We start from the raw sequence: 25,678 nt of genomic DNA, 5'->3' as shown, positions 1-25,678 counted from the left end.
AGGTTTTTAATAGTTTATAAATTTATGTATATTCTTTTATCATTCAATCGTTCAATTTATTTTGTTGGTTTGAAGAAGATTCCTTTTAAAATCCCTCTTAAATCGAAATCGAAAGCATGAAATTCTAGACCTCTTTAGTTCAATTTATTTGTATTTAACTCTGAAAAGGGTCCTTCAATCGACTACAAAAGAGTCTAGTATTTATTGAGGAGAGTGCAAGCACATTTTCTTGACTTTTCCGCATACTTACCCCACAGAATGTATCTTTGTTCAACCTTTCCCCCTTTAAGCAGGGTATACAAACTTCACTTCTGCAATGTCCTGTTCTCCTTTTCGTGTTTTATTGTTCGACAATTCACCGCCCCGCACGTTTCCATCATCTGTTTTTCGGGGTGAAACGGGAGGGGGGTGGCACGTTTAGATCTACGACACACATTGGATGGGTGTATCGCACATGTCTCTATCTATAAAACGTCAACTTTATTTGCCCAACAACTGAGGCAAATAACGTTCCGGCGAAAAGCCAGAAATAGTACGTACCATACAATGCTCCACAGAGCATCCCTCCATTCGCATTCACGTGTCCCACCCAGTTAGCAATAAAACCAGCTGTCAATTTGTTTATATTATAAAAAATAATTAGTCTGTATTCAGCGCCGAAGTCGACGACTCCATCATAGATGTATGTTTGAATGTATCGTATATGTACGTAGGTTGGAATTCGCACGTTGCACATTGCAATTTGGGTTGAAAGAAGATTTGTGTGTGTTGGGGGCTTTTGGGTTTTTGGTGATTATGTTTAAAATTTAAAGCATACGAGAGCGGGTTTTGTGGGTGATTAACTACGCTTGATAAGTGGAATAATAATTGTACGAAATATGTATGGATAATGCAATATAATTAGTGTGTTTGGTATGGCTTAGACATTTCGCTTTGTTTATATGCTGATGACGCTGACTTAAAAGGCAATGAAGGAATGTCGATATTTTAATTTATAGTTTGATGATCGAATCGAAACGAACAAAATGCGGCACAAAATGTTAGCTATTTCCGGACAGGACACAAATTGTTGCATACCTCCGGGCGTCTTTCATTTTGCTTGCACTCATTAAATGTTGTATATAATATTTGTTATGTTATTTATATATATAGAATATGCATTAGGTTTCCTTAAAATCATCCATCGATTCGCTTTCCTTATAGAATATGTATCTCTGATAAATATATAATTTATTTATTTTTTGTTGAATTTTCTTATTTTTCCGTTTGGTTTCATTTCATTTTGTTCGTTTTTCGATTTGTAACATAGTTTATTTAGGCAAAAATGGCAACAAAATTGTATGTTTAACATTTGTCTACTGTGCAAAAACCGTTTCGCTTTATAGTCAGTGGTTCTTGTCGCTCTTGTCCATGATTAGTAGTAGATGTGTATAACTTTAGCTAACTAACAATTAATTTAAACATTTGGTAACTTATAATTGGCAATAAATCGTTTGAATAAGCAAACATTCAACATTTAGCATACTTGATCTTAAATCGACTGCCCGAACAGATAACCCAAACTAAACAATAAATAGCTATATGATATATGTATATTGAGTGTGTATATATATATGTTTGCGTGTATATATAGTGTATGTATATAGATGTATCTCTGCATTGTAAAGTCATAGTGATTGTAGCCTGATTATGTTAATAATATATTTATGTTCAATATTTATAGATACAATATGGATTTTCGGGACTTTAATTTATGGTTATATTTCTCGTAATCCATAGTTTCTTAGTTTTAAATGCATGTCCCGATTATCCTTCATTATGCTAGCTGGCAACTTAAGATATTTAAAGCCCCTTTTGAACTTATGCGTGTATTTAGTGAGTGAGTCGAGTGAGTGATTGATTCGATTGATTTATAGCGTATTCAGTGGGTCAAGTAAGTGCAAGACAGTAGAATTTCCTGACAATTTTATGAATAATGCAAATTCGAATACAAATGGGTCTAAAGATATGTATACTTTCTCGAAATAATTTTGTTCACTTTAAATTTATTTTTATTTTATAAATTCAATATTAAGCACATTAAACTGCCTTACACCTGCAAAACCCACTGATTTTATAATGAGTTTCTTAGGTATTTGGGTTAATTATTAGATTACTTTAAAATTGCATAATTTTTGTTTCCTCTGGTTGGTTTTTTTTTTCATTGGTTTGTGTTTTTATGTTTGGTTTTTGTTGTTGTGGCAGACGTCGCCTAGTAAAATTTAATCAGTCGCTATCAAAGATCGTCTATCCTTCTACCTCATCCTAGTCGTGTTTTCCTAAAACTGTATGATATTTTTCCTTTTTGCTTTACTTTAGCTTGTTTCTTTTTTTTTTGGCCATTTTGAATGCTGGACTAGCTCGGTTTTTTTGCGTTTTTGGTGGGTGTTTTGGACTTGGATGCGGTTGTCTTGTTGCTGTTCTAAAAATCGCTGATCTCACCCTCAGTCTCTGGATAAGTGCAGGAAAAGGGAGTCAACAGCCAGTTGCAGAGGCCCTTATTGTTCCCAGCCTGATCCTGTCGATGTCGCTTCTTGTGGCACTGTCTTTGGTAATTTCCAATGCCCGCCGTTGTGACAGCTCCTGATCCTGAAATGGTGATGCGATGCCGCTGACCCTTGGACATGCCGGATGCGAAGCTACTCTCATCGGAATCCCTTACGGTGGCCACACTGTGATAGCCACTCTCTGCTCTTCTCGATATGCCCGAGTGCTTGGAGGTCCTAGGTGTGGAGTTGGAATCATGACCACTGTCGTAGGCCTCCGAACTGGTATTTAGTGGCAGCAGGGGAAGTCGCGATTGAGCAGCCAGTGGAAGTATATTCGTGATCTCATTGAGCTTATGCTGTGCATCCTCCAGAGAATTTCTCTTACCCACCGCCGCCGCCATGGATTTCTCATCCAACTCGCAAATATCATCGTGCTGGGGTGTAAATCTTTTCTCACCCTTCTGAAGATTCGGATCGGATGCTCCGTCTGGCTGGCGAAGTAGGGCATAATCCTCCATCCCAGCTATCTGCATTATGCCATTCAAACTGGGCAGTGATCCCTGACTCGGACTGTGAGACGGTTGTTTTGGCGGACTGGGTGTCAATCTGTAAGCCGGTTCACTGCAAACGCTACTCTGGCCCACATTGAAGTGATAGACGGGCTCACTGAAAACGCTTCCAATGTCCGTCCGGAAAAGGGCGGCGGAGGGCGTGACTTCGGCCATCGCCAGTTGGGAGGTGAAAATCTCATGCAGGCGGGCCAGCTGATCAAATTGATGTCTATTAAAAAAGAAACAAATAAAAAAACATAAAAAAGGATTAGATCAAAAGACGAAGTAGACATCAGCAAGCCGAAGTTTATATACGCTAGCCGTATTTATGAAATTGCTTAAAAATATCTTTATCTTATATATAAATGACATGAAAATGGGTCAAAAATTGGATCAACCTTAAAATGAAAAATTTGAATGCAGATTTTTAGAGAATCAAACCACGAGTCTTTAGAGGTATGCCACTTTGGAATCGGATAAAATTTGATAAAGTTATGGATATCGGAAGTCCAGTTGTGGGCCACCATTTAACAACACATCGCAAACTTGGAAATAAATGACATGAAAATGGGTCAAAAATGGGACCAACCTTAAATTGAAAAATTTGAATGCAGATTGTTTGAGAATCAAACCACGAGTCTTTAGAGGTATGCCACTTTGGAATCGGATAAAATTTGATAAAGTTATGGATATCGGAAGTCCAGTTGTGGGCCACCATTTAACAACACATCGGAAACTTGGAAATAAATGACATGAAAATGGGTCAAAAATTGGACCAACCTTAAATTGAAAAATTTGAATGCAGATTTTTTGAGAATCAAACCACGAGTCTTTAGAGGTATGCCACTTTGGAATCGGATAAAATTTGATAAAGTTATGGATATCGGAAGTCCAGTTGTGGGCCACCTTTTAACAACACATCGGAAACTTGGAAATAAATGACATGAAAATGGGTCAAAAATTGGACCAACCTTAAAATGAAAAATTTGAATGCAGATTTTTTGAGAATCAAACCACAAGTCTTTAGAGGTATGCCACTTTGGAATCGGATAAAATTTGATAAAGTTATGGATATCGGAAGTCCAGTTGTGGGCCACCATTTAACAACACATCGGAAACTTGGAAATAAATGACATGAAAATGAGTCAAAAATTGAATCAACCTTAAAATGAAAAATTTGAATGCAGATTTTTAGAGAATCAAACCACGAGTCTTTAGAGGTATGCCACTTTGGAATCGGATAAAATTTGATAAAGTTATGGATATCGGAAGTCCAGTTGTGGGCCACCATTTAACAACACATCGGAAACTTGGAAATAAATGACATGAAAATGAGTCAAAAATTGGACCAACCTTAAAATTAAAAATTTGAATGCAGATTTTTTGGGAATCAAACCACGAGTCTTTAGAGGTATGCCACTTTGGAATCGGATAAAATTTGATAAAGTTATGGATATCGGAAGTCCAGTTGTGGGCCACTTTTTAACAACACATCGGAAACTTGGAAATAAATGACATGAAAATGGGTCAAAAATTGGACCAATCTTAAATTGAAAAATTTGAATGCAGATTTTTTGAGAATCAAACCACAAGTCTTTAGAGGTATGCCACTTTGGAATCGGATAAAATTTGATAAAGTTATGGATATCGGAAGTCCAGTTGTGGGCCACCATTTAACAACACATCGGAAACTTGGAAATAAATGACATGAAAATGGGTCAAAAATTGGACCAACCTTAAATTGAAAAATTTGAATGCAGATTTTTTGAGAATCAAACCACAAGTCTTTAGAGGTATGCCACTTTGGAATCGGATAAAATTTGATAAAGTTATGGATATCGGAAGTCCAGTTGTGGGCCACCATTTAACAACACATCGGAAACTTGGAAATAAATGACATGAAAATGGGTCAAAAATTGGACCAACCTTAAATTGAAAAATTTGAATGCAGATTTTTGAGAATCAAACCACGAGTCTTTAGAGGTATGCCACTTTGGAATCGGATAAAATTTGATAAAGTTATGGATATCGGAAGTCCAGTTGTGGGCCACCATTTAACAACACATCGGAAACTTGGAAATAAATGACATGAAAATGGGTCAAAAATTGGACCAACCTTAAATTGAAAAATTTGAATGCAGATTTTTTGAGAATCAAACCACGAGTCTTTAGAGGTATGCCACTTTGGAATCGGATAAAATTTGATAAAGTTATGGATATCGGAAGTCCAGTTGTGGGCCACCATTTAACAACACATCGGAAACTTGGAAATAAATGACATGAAAATGGGTCAAAAATTGGACCAACCTTAAAATGAAAAATTTGAATGCAGATTTTTTGAGAATCAAACCACGAGTCTTTAGAGGTATGCCACTTTGGAATCGGATAAAATTTGATAAAGTTATGGATATCGGAAGTCCAGTTGTGGGCCACCATTTAACAACACATCGGAAACTTGGAAATAAATGACATGAAAATGAGTCAAAAATTGGATCAACCTTAAAATGAAAAATTTGAATGCAGATTTTTAGAGAATCAACCCACAAGTCTTCAGAGGTATGCCACTTTGGAATCGGATAAAATTTGATAAAGTTATGGATATCGGAAGTCCAGTTGTGGGCCACCATTTAACAACACATCGGAAACTTGGAAATAAATGACATGAAAATGGGTCAAAAATTGGACCAACCTTAAATTGAAAAATTTGAATGCAGATTTTTTGAGAATCAAACCACGAGTCTTTAGAGGTATGCCACTTTGGAATCGGATAAAATTTGATAAAGTTATGGATATCGGAAGTCCAGTTGTGGGCCACCATTTAACAACACATCGGAAACTTGGAAATAAATTACATGAAAATGGGTCAAAAATTGGATCAACCTTAAAATGAAAAATTTGAATGCAGATTTTTAGAGAATCAAACCACGAGTCTTTAGAGGTATGCCACTTTGGAATCGGATAAAATTTGATAAAGTTATGGATATCGGAAGTCCAGTTGTGGGCCACCATTTAACAACACATCGCAAACTTGGAAATAAATGACATGAAAATGGGTCAAAAATTGGACCAACCTTAAATTGAAAAATTTGAATGCAGATTTTTTGAGAATCAAACCACGAGTCTTTAGAGGTATGCCACTTTGGAATCGGATAAAATTTGATAAAGTTATGGATATCGGAAGTCCAGTTGTGGGCCACCATTTAACAACACATCGGAAACTTGGAAATAAATGACATGAAAATGGGTCAAAAATTGGACCAACCTTAAATTGAAAAATTTGAATGCAGATTTTTTGAGAATCAAACCACGAGTCTTTAGAGGTATGCCACTTTGGAATCGGATAAAATTTGATAAAGTTATGGATATCGGAAGTCCAGTTGTGGGCCACTTTTTAACAACACATCGGAAACTTGGAAATAAATGACATGAAAATGGGTCAAAAATTGGACCAACCTTAAATTGAAAAATTTGAATGCAGATTTTTTGAGAATCAAACCACAAGTCTTTAGAGGTATGCCACTTTGGAATCGGATAAAATTTGATAAAGTTATGGATATCGGAAGTCCAGTTGTGGGCCACCATTTAACAACACATCGGAAACTTGGAAATAAATGACATGAAAATGAGTCAAAAATTGAATCAACCTTAAAATGAAAAATTTGAATGCAGATTTTTAGAGAATCAAACCACGAGTCTTTAGAGGTATGCCACTTTGGAATCGGATAAAATTTGATAAAGTTATGGATATCGGAAGTCCAGTTGTGGGCCACCATTTAACAACACATCGGAAACTTGGAAATAAATGACATGAAAATGAGTCAAAAATTGGACCAACCTTAAAATTAAAAATTTGAATGCAGATTTTTTGGGAATCAAACCACGAGTCTTTAGAGGTATGCCACTTTGGAATCGGATAAAATTTGATAAAGTTATGGATATCGGAAGTCCAGTTGTGGGCCACTTTTTAACAACACATCGGAAACTTGGAAATAAATGACATGAAAATGGGTCAAAAATTGGACCAATCTTAAATTGAAAAATTTGAATGCAGATTTTTTGAGAATCAAACCACAAGTCTTTAGAGGTATGCCACTTTGGAATCGGATAAAATTTGATAAAGTTATGGATATCGGAAGTCCAGTTGTGGGCCACCATTTAACAACACATCGGAAACTTGGAAATAAATGACATGAAAATGGGTCAAAAATTGGACCAACCTTAAATTGAAAAATTTGAATGCAGATTTTTTGAGAATCAAACCACAAGTCTTTAGAGGTATGCCACTTTGGAATCGGATAAAATTTGATAAAGTTATGGATATCGGAAGTCCAGTTGTGGGCCACTTTTTAACAACACATCGGAAACTTGGAAATAAATGACATGAAAATGGGTCAAAAATTGGACCAACCTTAAATTGAAAAATTTGAATGCAGATTTTTTGAGAATCAAACCACAAGTCTTTAGAGGTATGCCACTTTGGAATCGGATAAAATTTGATAAAGTTATGGATATCGGAAGTCCAGTTGTGGGCCACCATTTAACAACACATCGGAAACTTGGAAATAAATGACATGAAAATGGGTCAAAAATTGGACCAACCTTAAATTGAAAAATTTGAATGCAGATTTTTTGAGAATCAAACCACGAGTCTTTAGAGGTATGCCACTTTGGAATCGGATAAAATTTGATAAAGTTATGGATATCGGAAGTCCAGTTGTGGGCCACCATTTAACAACACATCGGAAACTTGGAAATAAATGACATGAAAATGGGTCAAAAATTGGACCAACCTTAAATTGAAAAATTTGAATGCAGATTTTTTGAGAATCAAACCACGAGTCTTTAGAGGTATGCCACTTTGGAATCGGATAAAATTTGATAAAGTTATGGATATCGGAAGTCCAGTTGTGGGCCACCATTTAACAACACATCGGAAACTTGGAAATAAATGACATGAAAATGGGTCAAAAATTGGACCAACCTTAAAATGAAAAATTTGAATGCAGATTTTTTGAGAATCAAACCACGAGTCTTTAGAGGTATGCCACTTTGGAATCGGATAAAATTTGATAAAGTTATGGATATCGGAAGTCCAGTTGTGGGCCACCATTTAACAACACATCGGAAACTTGGAAATAAATGACATGAAAATGAGTCAAAAATTGGATCAACCTTAAAATGAAAAATTTGAATGCAGATTTTTAGAGAATCAACCCACAAGTCTTCAGAGGTATGCCACTTTGGAATCGGATAAAATTTGATAAAGTTATGGATATCGGAAGTCCAGTTGTGGGCCACTTTTTAACAACACATCGGAAACTTGGAAATAAATGACATGAAAATGGGTCAAAAATTGGACCAACCTTAAATTGAAAAATTTGAATGCAGATTTTTTGAGAATCAAACCACAAGTCTTTAGAGGTATGCCACTTTGGAATCGGATAAAATTTGATAAAGTTATGGATATCGGAAGTCCAGTTGTGGGCCACCATTTAACAACACATCGGAAACTTGGAAATAAATGACATGAAAATGAGTCAAAAATTGAATCAACCTTAAAATGAAAAATTTGAATGCAGATTTTTAGAGAATCAAACCACGAGTCTTTAGAGGTATGCCACTTTGGAATCGGATAAAATTTGATAAAGTTATGGATATCGGAAGTCCAGTTGTGGGCCACCATTTAACAACACATCGGAAACTTGGAAATAAATGACATGAAAATGAGTCAAAAATTGGACCAACCTTAAAATTAAAAATTTGAATGCAGATTTTTTGGGAATCAAACCACGAGTCTTTAGAGGTATGCCACTTTGGAATCGGATAAAATTTGATAAAGTTGTGGATATCGGAAGTCCAGTTGTGGGCCACCATTTAACAACACATCGGAAACTTGGAAATAAATGACATGAAAATGAGTCAAAAATTGGATCAACCTTAAAATGAAAAATTTGAATGCAGATTTTTAGAGAATCAACCCACAAGTCTTCAGAGGTATGCCACTTTGGAATCGGATAAAATTTGATAAAGTTATGGATATCGGAAGTCCAGTTGTGGGCCACTTTTTAACAACACATCGGAAACTTGGAAATAAATGACATGAAAATGGCTCAAAAATTGGACCAACCTTAAATTGAAAAATTTGAATGCAGATTTTTGAGAATCAAACCACAAGTCTTTAGAGGTATGCCACTTTGGAATCGGATAAAATTTGATAAAGTTATGGATATCGGAAGTCCAGTTGTGGGCCACTTTCTAACAACACATCGGAAACTTGGAAATAAATGACATGAAAATGAGTCAAAAATTGGACCAACCTTAAAATTAAAAATTTGAATGCAGATTTTTTGAGAATCAAACCACGAGTCTTTAGAGGTATGCCACTTTGGAATCGGATAAAATTTGATAAAGTTATGGATATCGGAAGTCCAGTTGTGGGCCACTTTTTAACAACACATCGGAAACTTGGAAATAAATGACATGAAAATGGGTCAAAAATTGGACCAATCTTAAATTGAAAAATTTGAATGCAGATTTTTTGAGAATCAAACCACAAGTCTTTAGAGGTATGCCACTTTGGAATCGGATAAAATTTGATAAAGTTATGGATATCGGAAGTCCAGTTGTGGGCCACCATTTAACAACACATCGGAAACTTGGAAATAAATGACATGAAAATGGGTCAAAAATTGGACCAACCTTAAATTGAAAAATTTGAATGCAGATTTTTTGAGAATCAAACCACAAGTCTTTAGAGGTATGCCACTTTGGAATCGGATAAAATTTGATAAAGTTATGGATATCGGAAGTCCAGTTGTGGGCCACTTTCTAACAACACATCGGAAACTTGGAAATAAATGACATGAAAATGAGTCAAAAATTGGACCAACCTTAAATTGAAAAATTTGAATGCAGATTTTTTGAGAATCAAACCACAAGTCTTTAGAGGTATGCCACTTTGGAATCGGATAAAATTTGATAAAGTTATGGATATCGGAAGTCCAGTTGTGGGCCACTTTCTAACAACACATCGGAAACTTGGAAATAAATGACATGAAAATGAGTCAAAAATTGGACCAACCTTAAAATTAAACAAGAAAGGAAAGCTAACTTCGGGCGGAGCCGAAGTTGATATACCCTTGCAGAATATTTTATAAATTATATTGTCCAAAATTATTCATATGATGTATTCTTAATACTCATAAAATGTCCCAACTTCCTAACTTTAAAAACACCAAAGTTATGTCATTTCCAATCGTTCAGTTATATGGCAGCTATAAGATATAGTCGGCCGATCCTTATGAAATTTGGTAGGTCGGATTGATTAGCCAAAAATAAAACTCATAGAAAATCCCAACTTCCTAACTTTAAAAACACCAAAGTTATGGCTTTTCCGATCAATCAGTTATATGGCGGCTATAGGATATAGTCGTCCGATCCTTATGAAATTTGGTAGGTCGGATTGATTAGCCAAAAATAAAACCCATAGAAAATCCCAACTTCCTAACTTTAAAAACACCAAAGTTATGGCTTTTCCGATCGTTCAGTTATATGGCAGCTATATGATATAGTGGCCCGATCCGGCTCGTTCCGACTTATATACTACCTGCAATAGAAATACAACTTTTGGGAAAGTTTCAAGCAGATAGCTTTAAAACTGAGGGACTAGTTTGCGTAGAAACGGACGGACAGACGGACAGACGGACAGACGGACAGACGGACGGACAGACGGACGGACAGACGGACGGACAGACGGACAGACGGACATGGCTAGATCGACTCTCCTGGTGATGCTGATCAAGAATATATATACTTTATAGGGTCGGAAATGTCTCCTTCACTGCGTTGCAAACTTTTGACTGAAATTATAATACCCTCTGCAAGGGTATAAAATTTGAATGCAGATTTTTTGAGAATCAAACCACGAGTCTTTAGAGGTATGCCACTTTGGAATCGGATAAAATTTGATAAAGTTATGGATATCGGAAGTCCAGTTGTGGGCCACTTTTTAACAACACATCGGAAACTTGGAAATAAATGACATGAAAATGGGTCAAAAATTGGACCAATCTTAAATTGAAAAATTTGAATGCAGATTTTTTGAGAATCAAACCACAAGTCTTTAGAGGTATGCCACTTTGGAATCGGATAAAATTTGATAAAGTTATGGATATCGGAAGTCCAGTTGTGGGCCACCTTTTAACAACACATCGGAAACTTGGAAATAAATGACATGAAAATGGGTCAAAAATTGGACCAACCTTAAATTGAAAAATTTGAATGCAGATTTTTTGAGAATCAAACCACAAGTCTTTAGAGGTATGCCACTTTGGAATCGGATAAAATTTGATAAAGTTATGGATATCGGAAGTCCAGTTGTGGGCCACTTTTTAACAACACATCGGAAACTTGGAAATAAATGACATGAAAATGGGTCAAAAATTGGACCAACCTTAAATTGAAAAATTTGAATGCAGATTTTTTGAGAATCAAACCACAAGTCTTTAGAGGTATGCCACTTTGGAATCGGATAAAATTTGATAAAGTTATGGATATCGGAAGTCCAGTTGTGGGCCACTTTCTAACAACACATCGGAAACTTGGAAATAAATGACATGAAAATGGGTCAAAAATTGGACCAACCTTAAATTGAAAAATTTGAATGCAGATTTTTTGAGAATCAAACCACAAGTCTTTAGAGGTATGCCACTTTGGAATCGGATAAAATTTGATAAAGTTATGGATATCGGAAGTCCAGTTGTGGGCCACCATTTAACAACACATCGGAAACTTGGAAATAAATGACATGAAAATGGGTCAAAAATTGGACCAACCTTAAATTGAAAAATTTGAATGCAGATTTTTTGAGAATCAAACCACGAGTCTTTAGAGGTATGCCACTTTGGAATCGGATAAAATTTGATAAAGTTATGGATATCGGAAGTCCAGTTGTGGGCCACCATTTAACAACACATCGGAAACTTGGAAATAAATGACATGAAAATGGGTCAAAAATTGGACCAACCTTAAATTGAAAAATTTGAATGCAGATTTTTTGAGAATCAAACCACGAGTCTTTAGAGGTATGCCACTTTGGAATCGGATAAAATTTGATAAAGTTATGGATATCGGAAGTCCAGTTGTGGGCCACCATTTAACAACACATCGGAAACTTGGAAATAAATGACATGAAAATGGGTCAAAAATTGGACCAACCTTAAAATGAAAAATTTCAATGCAGATTTTTTGAGAATCAAACCACGAGTCTTTAGAGGTATGCCACTTTGGAATCGGATAAAATTTGATAAAGTTATGGATATCGGAAGTCCAGTTGTGGGCCACCATTTAACAACACATCGGAGACTTGGAAATAAATGACATGAAAATGGGTCAAAAATTGGACCAACCTTAAATTGAAAAATTTGAATGCAGATTTTTTGAGAATCAAACCACAAGTCTTTAGAGGTATGCCACTTTGGCATCGGATAAAATTTGATAAAGTTATGGATATCGGAAGTCCAGTTGTGGGCCACTTTTTAACAACACATCGGAAACTTGGAAATAAATGACATGAAAATGGGTCAAAAATTGGACCAACCTTAAATTGAAAAATTTGAATGCAGATTTTTTGAGAATCAAACCACGAGTCTTTAGAGGTATGCCACTTTGGAATCGGATAAAATTTGATAAAGTTATGGATATCGGAAGTCCAGTTGTGGGCCACCATTTAACAACACATCGGAAACTTGGAAATAAATGACATGAAAATGAGTCAAAAATTGAATCAACCTTAAAATGAAAAATTTGAATGCAGATTTTTAGAGAATCAAACCACGAGTCTTTAGAGGTATGCCACTTTGGAATCGGATAAAATTTGATAAAGTTATGGATATCGGAAGTCCAGTTGTGGGCCACCATTTAACAACACATCGGAAACTTGGAAATAAATGACATGAAAATGGGTCAAAAATTGGACCAACCTTAAATTGAAAAATTTGAATGCAGATTTTTTGAGAATCAAACCACGAGTCTTTAGAGGTATGCCACTTTGGAATCGGATAAAATTTGATAAAGTTATGGATATCGGAAGTCCAGTTGTGGGCCACTTTTTAACAACACATCGGAAACTTGGAAATAAATGACATGAAAATGGCTTAAAAATTGGACCAATCTTAAATTGAAAAATTTGAATGCAGATTTTTAGAGAATCAACCCACAAGTCTTCAGAGGTATGCCACTTTGGAATCGGATAAAATTTGATAAAGTTATGGATATCGGAAGTCCAGTTGTGGGCCACTTTTTAACAACACATCGGAAACTTGGAAATAAATGACATGAAAATGAGTCAAAAATTGAATCAACCTTAAAATGAAAAATTTGAATGCAGATTTTTAGAGAATCAAACCACGAGTCTTTAGAGGTATGCCACTTTGGAATCGGATAAAATTTGATAAAGTTATGGATATCGGAAGTCCAGTTGTGGGCCACCATTTAACAACACATCGGAAACTTGGAAATAAATGACATGAAAATGAGTCAAAAATTGGACCAACCTTAAAATTAAAAATTTGAATGCAGATTTTTTGGGAATCAAACCACGAGTCTTTAGAGGTATGCCACTTTGGAATCGGATAAAATTTGATAAAGTTATGGATATCGGAAGTCCAGTTGTGGGCCACTTTTTAACAACACATCGGAAACTTGGAAATAAATGACATGAAAATGGCTCAAAAATTGGACCAATCTTAAATTGAAAAATTTGAATGCAGATTTTTAGAGAATCAACCCACAAGTCTTCAGAGGTATGCCACTTTGGAATCGGATAAAATTTGATAAAGTTATGGATATCGGAAGTCCAGTTGTGGGCCACTTTTTAACAACACATCGGAAACTTGGAAATAAATGACATGAAAATGTGTCAAAAATTGGACCAACCTTAAATTGAAAAATTTGAATGAAGATTTTTTGAGAATCAAACCACAAGTCTTTAGAGGTATGCCACTTTGAAATCGGATAAAATTTGAATGCAGATTTTTAGAGAATGTAACCACAAGTCTTTAGAGGTATGCCACTTTGAAATCGGATAAAATTTGAATGCAGATTTTTAGAGAATGTAACCACAAACTTGGAAATAAATGACATGAAAATGAGTCAAAAATTGAATCAACCTTAAAATGAAAAATTTGAATGCAGATTTTTAGAGAATCAAACCACGAGTCTTTAGAGGTATGCCACTTTGGAATCGGATAAAATTTGATAAAGTTATGGATATCGGAAGTCCAGTTGTGGGCCACTTTTTAACAACACATCGGAAACTTGGAAATAAATGACATGAAAATGGGTCAAAAATTGGACCAACCTTAAATTGAAAAATTTGAATGCAGATTTTTTGAGAATCAAACCACGAGTCTTTAGAGGTATGCCACTTTGGAATCGGATAAAATTTGATAAAGTTATGGATATCGGAAGTCCAGTTGTGGGCCACTTTTTAACAACACATCGGAAACTTGGAAATAAATGACATGAAAATGGCTCAAAAATTGGACCAATCTTAAATTGAAAAATTTGAATGCAGATTTTTAGAGAATCAACCCACAAGTCTTCAGAGGTATGCCACTTTGGAATCGGATAAAATTTGATAAAGTTATGGATATCGGAAGTCCAGTTGTGGGCCACTTTCTAACAACACATCGGAAACTTGGAAATAAATGACATGAAAATGAGTCAAAAATTGGACCAACCTTAAAATTAAAAATTTGAATGCAGATTTTTTGAGAATCAAACCACGAGTCTTTAGAGGTATGCCACTTTGGAATCGGATAAAATTTGATAAAGTTATGGATATCGGAAGTCCAGTTGTGGGCCACTTTTTAACAACACATCGGAAACTTGGAAATAAATGACATGAAAATGAGTCAAAAATTGAATCAACCTTAAAATGAAAAATTTGAATGCAGATTTTTAGAGAATCAAACCACGAGTCTTTAGAGGTATGCCACTTTGGAATCGGATAAAATTTGATAAAGTTATGGATATCGGAAGTCCAGTTGTGGGCCACCATTTAACAACACATCGGAAACTTGGAAATAAATGACATGAAAATGGGTCAAAAGTTGGACCAACCTTAAAATGAAAAATTTGAATGCAGATTTTTTGAGAACCAAACCACAAGTCTTTAGAGGTATGCCACTTTGGAATCGGATAAAAGTTGATAAAGTTATGGATATCGGAAGTCCAGATGTGGGCCAACTTTTAACAACACATCGGAAACTTGGAATTAAATGACATGAAAATGGGTCAAAAATTTGGTCAACGTTTAATTGAAAAATTTGAATGCAGATTTTTAGAAAATGAAACCACAAGTCCTCAGAGGTATGCCACTTTGGAATCGGATAAAATTTGATAAAGTTATGGATATCGGAAGTCCAGTTGTGGGCCACTTTCTAACAACACATCGGAAACTTGGAAATAAATGACATGAAAATGTGTCAAAAATTGGACCAACCTTAAATTGAAAAATTTGAATGAAGATTTTTTGAGAATCAAACCACAAGTCTTTAGAGGTATGCCACTTTGAAATCGGATAAAATTTGAATGCAGATTTTTAGAGAATGTAACCACAAGTCTTTAGAGGTATGCCACTTTGAAATCGGATAAAATTTGAATGCAGATTTTTAGAGAATGTAACCACAAGTCTTTAGAGGTATATCACTTTGAAATGTCCTTAAATTTGGTCAAGTTATAGACTCTAGATGTTTTATGTTGGGTCACCTTTCTACAATTTATCAGTAACTTAAAAAACTCTAACATGAAAATGGATCGAAAAATGTATCAAGCCACTAGTCACTTTGAAATTCAATTTTAGATTACCTTTCTATAAGTCTTTGCAAACTTAAAAATAACTATCGTAAAAATGGGTTAGATCCAACTCACCTTGCTCTTTCTCCGCACTCACTGAAGGATTCACAGGCCATGTTGAAGCTGGACACAAAGGATATGTTGTCGCAATGACTCAGAGCCGACAGAGGATGTGCACTGTGATCGTGGTCCCGATCCCTGGCCATAGTCCTGGCAATCTCCTCCTCCGTGACCTGTAGTCCACAATCGATACTCCGCTGCGATGGATGATGGGAAGATGATGCCCTGCTGGCCACCAGTTCAGCCTCGTAAAGCTGCTCCCTGGACACATGTCTCGACAACATCCTGTGCAGGTTATCCTGCGATATGTCCCTAGAGCCCAGAGGATCATCTAGTAATGGAAGAGCGGGAGGAACCTCCGAGGGACCACTATCCTCGTCTTCATCGCCATCCGGAGGAGCAGGATCCAAGAGAGGTAAGCCCTCGAAGCATGGCTGATTGAGATCCAAAGAAGGTTCCGGATTAAAAGCAGGTCTGTCTGGCAAGTCCAGAGACTTTTGTTTCAACTGCGATAGTTTCCAATGCAAAGCAGTGGGGGAATTGCTGGCGGAGACTGTACTTTGGAAGACTTGCGTTGTCTGGTTCTCAACCCACTGACGAATCATGGTCTTTTTATGGGCATCCATGAATCCGTAACCCTGAGCCTGACTTCCCCCGGTTGCTGGAAGATTTCCGGCTGTCAGGGATCTACAGGATTGGGACTTGGGACCATCCACCCAGGTTTCGCACTGTTTGACATGATTAACCTCCCTCATTAGATGACGGGCTTCAGCCACTTTGGCCCTGGACACTCGAGGTCCATCGATCCACTGCTCCTCGGTTATTTTTCTCATTCCCGCTTCCAATTGTTCGAGCGCTGCTCCCGGATGAGCTCTTCGCATCGGCGATCCCTTGGGTGAGGGAACCATCGATCCCTTGGACACCATGTGCCGGGGTATCGGAATAGGCGATCCCATGGCCTGCAGCTGCGGTTGCTCGTGGGGAATCAGTGGAGAGGAGCATGCTCCCGCTCCCGCCTGTCGCTTCAGGCTTCCCGTGTTGCTCACCGGTAGCTTTTTGGCTGAAATTTGTTAACGAAAATAAATAAATAAAAAATATTTTATATTCGGCTTTTCCATATTTCATTATTCATCCATAATGCTGTGCTATAAAATATCCTAAATATTCATACAAACTTTTTGATTACAATTTTTTTTTGGCACAGATTTTGTTAGCTTGAATAAGCAAACGAATAACTCCGAAACTCTACAATCGTCTTTTTTTATAGCATTTATTCTGTAATACTAAGCATAAGTAAAATATTTAAACATTTTGGAAATGGAATGGAAATGTAATGCTCACATACTCGTTTTCGAAAATAATTTAATATTGGACTTTGCACTAAGAATACATTTTTATTATACCTCTGGGGATTTCAAATCATTTGTTAAACTTTTTGAATAGTGACTTTTAATAGTTATTTAAAATCACAAAATTTTCCCATTTAACCCCTTATTAAATAGTATTAAAAGGACTCCCAAATTTGAACATTGATTTGCTTAGGCAAAAAACCCTAAATTCCCAACTCACCTTTTTCCGCTGCTATGGCCTTCTTCATCATCATGGGACTGTTGGAGGCGGACTTCGAGGGGGGTTTCTCCAAGCCACTCCCCTTGAGGGCTTTACTCATCACCCCGCGATTATCCCCCGTATTCAGCGAAGGCAGATACACGGGCGGATGTTCCCCATCCGTGGCATCGTCGTTGGGTCCCATATAGATGACTGTGTCAGCGGAGATTTCGGAACTCGACGGATCCGCTCCCGATCCCGCCGATGAGCCATTGCCGCCGAGTCCTTGGGCCAAGCCCACCGCCAAGGGCATGGGAACACGATGTTTCCTGCGACGCAGGCGATGAATCCTGGATGCGATTTGAATGGTGGATAGGGCATCCTGGTAGCTCTGCTCGGGTCGCACATGTGCCACGATGGCCACATGGCATGTGATGGGGGCCAGGCAGTCCTTGAGCAGCGGGGTCAGCGGGTGGTCCTTGTGTGGGGGATGCCGCTGGCCGGATAGTATCGCCAGCAGTATGTTCCCGATCCCCGACAGCGGCAGTCCCCCGCTGCGATTCGCACACCCGCCCAGGTCGATGATATGTAAACGGCTCCGACCGCCAGCCACTGCACAGAGAGAAAATTAGGAAAATGAAATCGACCATCAGCTTGGAATCTTAAAACATGAAAAATAATGATTAAAAAATTGCATATGCATAATAAAAACTATATTTTAAAGTATATGTACGCTGATTTTGTTATTTGCTAGGTGCTAAAGACAAGAAGAGAACCCTTATGTTACGTTTGAATACCGAAAAGAAACAGATTATATTTTTTTCCCTTTCAAAATATGTACAAGAAAATCACATACAAAAACCAATTGATATTTTGTTCTATTTTTCACTGTGTTTGCATAAAAGGAAAGTGGGTGGGAGTGGGTTTAAATGGGGGTGAGTGGGCGCTTGTTGGTGGATGGCGATGGGTGTTGGAGTGGAGGAAATGCGACACTTTAATGGCGCTGCCGTCTAGTGGTAGTGAAGCATTTAGCGGGCCACTTGAGTGGCAGCAGCAACAAAAGTGGCAGCAACAATAGCAATAACAAGAAAGGAGGAAACATTTTGAAAACCGAATATTAAAATACACTAGTTCAGCAAAATAAATATCATTAATAATTCTGCACTTGAAGTTATAAATATTATTCTAAGACATTATGTTTGGTAGCAATCATAAATGTTACAATTTATTCCTATTAAAAACAAAATGCAAAATGATAAACTTCTTTCCTTATTTTTATAAATATATGTATTTAAAGAAAACATTTAAAGTACAGTCGGTTTTAACTCAAATCTCAGATACGTTTAAAAATATTTGTTTTAAAAAAGTTTCGGAATTTCACTATTAGTTGCAATTTGATTGAATTATATTTCTGGGTCTAACTAGTCTTGTTGTCTAAACAATAAACAGCGATAGGTATAATTATAATTAATTCAATAATCTTATTTTTTCTTGACAGTTAGTAATTTGAGTTATGAAACTTCGTCTGTATCTCTATGATAGTCCTTCCAAGTATTTGCAAGTATTAGCTGTTACTGAATTTAATTCTCAGCTCATAACTACAGCCCCTTTGCAGGGCATGAAAACAACAATGTGTCGGACACTTACCACCGCCCTTGCGGGACAGGCTGTACTGGTAGACGTGCAGCGTGAAGATGAGGGCGGACTCCAAGGGGGCGGCGGCACATCCAGAACTGCCAGAACTCCCAGATCCCGTGGAACCGGAACTTTTTAAGCGTCCGGCGAGCGCAGAGTCGAGAAACAGGGCCGCACGCTCGGCGGTGGGTGCACGTAATTCCGTTGGACCGCCAAGGAAGTCGTCACGCAAATAAATCCCCGGGGAGTCGTCAGATTCTGTGTAGCCGTGTAGTTGGAGTCGATGTTGGAGTCGGAGCCGGAGTTCCAGTATTAAGACCGAAAAAAGAAACGGGGAGTGAATGAAAAGGGCATTAGGTTTTATGTGGGAATAAACGCCGCATTCTATGGGGAAGTGTGGGGCTGTTGATGATAAGAGGATGGGGTGACGGTGTCGGAACTGCTTGCCCAGGTTAAGTTTATTCAAATTGGGCCAGTTACGACCCCGACCCGCCCCAGTCATCATCATCATTGTTTGGCCCAGGGGCAACATTACGCCACGCCCCCTGCAACCGCCCCACTCCCTCAACGGAGCCATTTATCCTGCCGGCGATTCTGCCCGCTGGCAGCTAACAGGTGGACCAGCGTTAACTACCCAAAATTAAAGATAAAAAGCCAAGTTAAACAAGAAGAAAAAAATAGCGATAGGATGCTGACTAGAAGTTCAACCACCTAAAGAATATTAGGTTTTCTTTGTTTACTTGGTGCCCGAATACTTCTTAATTCTTGGGGTAATTAGGTCGTCCTCTGAATTTGGGTACATATTTCTCTTCACTTTATATCTGCATTAAATAAGATCTTTACACGTTCTAGTCATATGGTCCTTGAGTCATTGAGACTTTTGACAATTAAATCTGATCTCTTATGTTAAAATATATCATCTCAGGAATTCATTATTTAAAATAACTATGCCAAAAAGGCGCTTGCATCGATAAAGTTAAATTAGGGTTCAAATCTCCCTTTAATATTCATTTTATATAATTTTATATAAAGTTGTAAATTGTTTTAAAAAGTTAGGAAATGCTGCAAACTTTATCTTGCAAAATGAAAAATGTTTAACGCTTGTAATAAATAGTTTTAAATTAAATAGTTGACCTGGAAGCAATGCGGTTATGGCCCGCTTTTCCTGGCTGAAGGCCCTTCTTCCTGCCATATGCTTACCGGCTGCATGCGAGATGAGCAAATCCTGCGAAAGGGCGTCCGGTTTGGTGGCACTGACGCCCACGGCACTGACCCGAACCGAGAATCGCGCTCCGCTCTTCTGCCTCCGCTCCTGGATGCCCTTGTATAGCCAGGAGATGGCACAGGGGGCCGCTCCCAGGGAACACGCCCCCCACTGCCAGTGCCACTCCCATTTCCACCTCCGCCCACATCCCCCAACACCGTTTGGGGCTGTCCGGTGGCGGGATATCCCATGGCCAACAGGCAGCCATCGGAGCCTTCGAGCACGGCGGGTATCACTTCGCTCAGCGCCGATGCACACACATCCGACTGGAATATACAATATACACAAAGAGAAAATGTTACTAATTTGCTCATTAAATGGAAACATTTATATATAGTAAACGCCTATATCTGTGGCATAAGTTTTATTTAATTTATTTTCATATAACATTTAAGAGCCAACAGAAACAATATTCTTGTATTAAATGAATTTTTGTATGGGTCAAGTGTTAAGTTAAATGGTACAGACATAAAATTATGTCTACAATTAGGCAACATTTTCCTTAAAATAAAACTAGCGCCATATTTATATTTTGTATAAATATAATTACATTATAAATAATAACACAGAGGAAATATGATTGTTGAACATGTTATAAAATTACCTATTAAATAAATGTTCAATGCAAAATCAAAAATCTCAGTAATCAAACTGTACTTGCACCACTAACTTAGTATTATTTAAAACAAAAACAAAGAGGTCCTAGTCTTACCAATGTATTTTTCTCAGTGAAAAAAGAAAAGGAGATGGTGTGGAGATGAGGTCAGTGGGTGGTGGCTAACAAGGCATACTAATGGGCTCTCTTTAATGGTTGGAATTGGGTTCGATTGCGGGGTTAATTCGATTGCTGATTAGATCCGATGGGGAGGACAATACTCGTATGTGTTAATTCTATTGGGGGTATTTCTTTTTTCTTGGTCTGAGGGATTGCCTTATGAGTGATTGCACTTCAAGGGTCATAAATCTTGGAAAGGAAGCTTTCTTGCTATGAATTATGAAGATTGATTGTGGTATTTTGTGGTGACTTGTTATTCTCTAGAATTACTAACACCTCTTTTGTTATCTTATAACAAGTTAAATAGTATAACTTTGGCACACAAGTGCGACATTTGTTGTCCTCCGAAAAGAATCCATTAAACACAAAGAGGATTACCATTGCTATTTTCTCCTTCACAATAAGATTCTCACATTCAATTAAACTTTCTAAATGGCAACTCAATATTTGCGTATGGGAAAATTATCCGTTTGCTAAATGCAAATAACACTGCGGAAAGTCTGGGAACTTTTGCTGATTTTAAGTGGAAAGCAAACTTGAAAAGTTTTATCTTTCAGTTTGCTTGAAGTTTTGTAATTACCTGAAAATATAAATCTGGGCAGATCGTATATTTTGAATGGCTTTTTAAAGTGAATAATTTGTTTACTTTGAGAACGAGTGTGATTGTGTAGCTCATTAATCAATAATGAAAAAAACATTGTGTTATAGAAGAAATTAAAATATAACCAACGTGTGACTTCGAGTTTAATCAATAACTTTAGCTTAATCGATAACTTCAGGTAATAGTTTTATATTTTATTTTATATTTAATTCAATATTTTTAGAAAGTTTTAAAAACTACCATTGATTTTACCTACTTCTAAAAATCTGAGCCTTATATATTGTCCTAACGATTTTACAATTAAAAATATTTTCCAAAATGGTCTTTAAAATAATTATTGGAAATACTTTATTATTTAAATCCGAATATAATTATAATAATACAATGTTACAATACAACATCAAATCAGTAGACCCGTAAAGTTTACTTTTATTAAGCTTGTTCAGGGCTTCCCATGAATTTCAAACTATACCTACTTTTACAGAAAGTTACATAAATCACTTCTAAAACTAAATTTAGAAAATTACTCCCCGAATTCTTTTTTATAATGGCATTTTTATATCCTTGTTAAAGCAAAGTAAATGAAAATCTTGGCGAAACTCACCTGTTTATCCTCCCCGGTGAAGAGGTTATCAAATGCAAACATTTTTGGTGCGGCCACCATGGGCGCCCGTTCCTGGGCAGCCTGCGGCGGAGGACACACATTTCTCGGATCGGTGAGCGTGACCTGTCGCTTCTTCTTGTCCAGCGCCATAAAGTCCGGCTCGGTTGTTCCGCCGGAGTTCCTGTCCCGCTCCGCCACCCGCAGCATGACCTTCACCTTGCCCACGCCGTAGCATTCCCGGCTGCTCAGGCGGCGGATGAGGGTCGGCGGCATGGGCGGCGGGGCCCGCTGCAGTGCACCACAGAATCCACCGTTCCGGGATATATTCGATGAACTGGTGGCCATGGTTCCTTTCTTATTGGTTGATGGAAGTTTATTGCTGGAAGCACTTGCGTTTCCTTTTCGGAAAACAAATAAAATTGGGAGTTAATAAGGGGGGAGCCCAAATCCTGGCTTTTGTTTTATGTCAGGGATCTTAAAATGCAATCGTCACTCCCCATAAACTTTGTTTGTTTTGGGGGGTTTTATGGTTCTTTAAATAGTTGCCGGGCCTGTCATAAATTGCGATTTCGGTTCGGGCCGATGGGCATAAGTTATTTGGTGGTGCTGCCAAGAAGGGTCCTGGTCCTTCGGTAATGGCCATAACACTTTCGCTTTATGATTATGGGCCATCTGTTTATTGGGCATATGCTTCACTGTACTATCATCACTATCACGCTCACACTGTCACTGTCACTAAGCTCGTGTTTTATTCACTTGTAGCATCTTGTGCATAAAATCAAATTTATGTAGAATTTGCCTGGGATTTTATGGTGGGAAATTATGCGCTTCGCTGTCTTTCAAGTATTCTTTTGGGACAGTCGTATTTCACATCAGTTTAATTCTATTCGAAAAGTTTATGTACACCATTTGAAGTTTCTTTTGGGTAATAAAAGTTTTAAGCTTTTAACCATTTAACGTTTTTTGTTGGGGTTATAAAAAGAAAATTGCCGTTTGGATATTTTGTATTGTTTTATCTATTGTGGTACTTTATTATTTAGGATCAGAATGTGTTTGATGATAATTTCTTATTAAGTTTTTAATGAAAGGTTCTTTATTAAACATTTATTTAATTCAAATTTTTTTATTTTCCGTGTTCAGCTGTTTTTGGCTTACATAATTATATGTGTTCGATTTGTATTTTGAAGTTATTTATTATTTCTTTTCTCTAAGGAATATATTTAATATTTTTAAAGTATTCTTTTGGGATGGATTTTCTTAGTCGCGTCACTCAAACTTTATTTAGAGAATGTTAGATGTGATGTCCCCTCCGGACTGTCATGCTTATGGGACTTGTCTCTTATCAAGCTTGTTATGTTTTATATCGCTGGAATTATCAACTTTACTTGTTATGTTCAACTTTATTTTTGAGATATTCATGCAAATTCCGTTGGACTTTTTCCTTTTACTTGTCAGTCTCGGGCCGTGACATTTCTTCAATGCCTTCATTATTATTTCAATTTGACTGGGGAAACGTGACATTTTTGCAACGTCTTTCATTAATATTGTCCCCCGATTCCCAGACCTATTTCCCCATCTCCGTGTCGCTGCCCATTCCATTTTGGCCTCTTCTATATTGCCATTCCCTTTGAATGACAGGCAACAACTTCGGGTCGGTTCAACTTCATTTTTCAGACTACGCGCACCTGCCAACTAAAAGGAAACTTCTTGGTAGCTTTTCCATTCTTTTATATAGGGTTTTCCCTTATTTTTTGCTTTCCTGAGTTCGCTTTTTATTGAGGATTGGCGTCGTCCACCTTTTGAGTTTTAGCTTTGGCTTTTCACACAAATCGATTGGCAATGCCTTCTAATTGTACACAACGCACAATAGGGGAGTCTAGCTGAAGTCAGGGGTTAAGGGTTCTGTGGGGGGTTAAGGGATTTCCCTTTTGGCACAACACACACACACAAACTCACGCAAACACACACACGAAACAGGAACAAACACAAACCCTTTTTTATGACTGGCAATTTCTCGCTGTTGATTTCATCTTTGGCTCAACTCCTTTGACTTTCCGAATTGTCTTGATTTCCTCGCACATGATTTATACTTTATCCAACACACTGGGATTTTCCCCGATTCTCTGCGATTTTTGTTGTCGTTTCTTGGCTTGTCACTTCAGCGAATAATAAATAAAAAACCCGCGAGGCGAGAAAGCCAAACGCGTGCCGACTGCGTTGGCATTACAATGGCAACTGAAGTCGGGTTTTAAATTTCGGTTTTTAGCTTCGGCATGGGCTTGAATTTCCCAAGAGTTTTCCGCCTCTCTTTGGCGCAAGCGTACCAGAAAACAAGAGAGCCAAAATTTTGACAAGGGTTGACGGACTTTCACTCTTTCACTCTCTTCCGGTAAATCTCTTTCGTTTGGCGTACGACAACTTTGAGGCTCAGGTAAACAAAATCAGCGAGACTAAAACAAAAAGAACAACGTAAATGATGTTTATATTGTAGACAGCAAAAATGCTCACTCGCTGTGGAAAATCAAAAACAGAGAAATACCTCGTCTTGCAATAAAATGAGGAAGCCGGATCATTTCTAACTTATAAATCGTTGTAACAGTGTACTTTAATGCTTATAGTTTAAAACAAAAAGTAAAAAACTATTTAAATATATATTTTTGAATAACGATTTTTATGTTTTTCATAGGTTAACTTAAAGTTTTATTGATGTGTTTAACACAAATTTATCTTAATATCAACCAGGATTAATATTTTATGAATTGATCTTTTAAAGTACCTATAGAGGGAAATTTATCTGATACTATTTATCTAATTATGAAGATAATGAATACTTGTATTAAACTGTTTCTGTTTTCAAAAACCTTGAAAATAATTGTCTTTTATGAATAAATGACCATAAAAAATAAGATACCTATTTCACCAAAATTTCTAATTAAGTAATAATGTGTATATAGGCAAATAAACCTTTTAAAAATATCATTGAATAGTATATTTTTATAAAAATTTTGCAATGACCCTGCAGAAGTCTCCATATTGAAATTGATAACTACAGCTTTAATGGTCTCTGAGATCTAAAAGCACAAATACAATATACCTTTTATCTGCGTGAGTACCTGGAATAAAAAGAATAAGAAAGCACACACGAACACGGTGATAGTTGAGCTGCTGGAGCGTCACTTAAGTGCCGCTGGAGTTGCTGTTGATGGAGGGGGGTTATATGGGATATGGGTTGGGGAAGGGGGTGAAAGAGGGGA

At 37.1% G+C, this 25,678-nt stretch overlaps 1 protein-coding gene across 1 annotated transcript; it reads right to left on the bottom strand.

Moving 5' to 3' along the window:
• Positions 1–650: 650 nt before the first annotated feature.
• Positions 651–24,642, bottom strand: LOC108051423 (kinesin-like protein CG14535). Its single transcript, XM_044460175.1, is given in 8 exon segments — positions 651–3,308; positions 16,013–17,057; positions 17,567–18,157; positions 19,193–19,438; positions 20,381–20,551; positions 20,554–20,710; positions 22,425–22,822; positions 24,416–24,642. Coding segments are annotated over 7 exon segments (3,402 nt in total). The 5' UTR covers positions 22,770–22,822; positions 24,416–24,642; the 3' UTR covers positions 651–2,461.
• Between the last annotated feature and the right edge of the window lie 1,036 nt (positions 24,643–25,678).

The sequence above is a fragment of the Drosophila rhopaloa genome, unplaced genomic scaffold (assembly GCF_018152115.1).
Source record: "Drosophila rhopaloa isolate 14029-0021.01 unplaced genomic scaffold, ASM1815211v1 contig_2, whole genome shotgun sequence".
In the NCBI taxonomy this organism is placed as follows: Eukaryota; Metazoa; Arthropoda; class Insecta; order Diptera; family Drosophilidae; genus Drosophila; species Drosophila rhopaloa.
The sequence above is the reverse complement of the archived record's forward strand: the minus strand, read 5'-3'. Positions and strand labels throughout refer to the sequence as shown.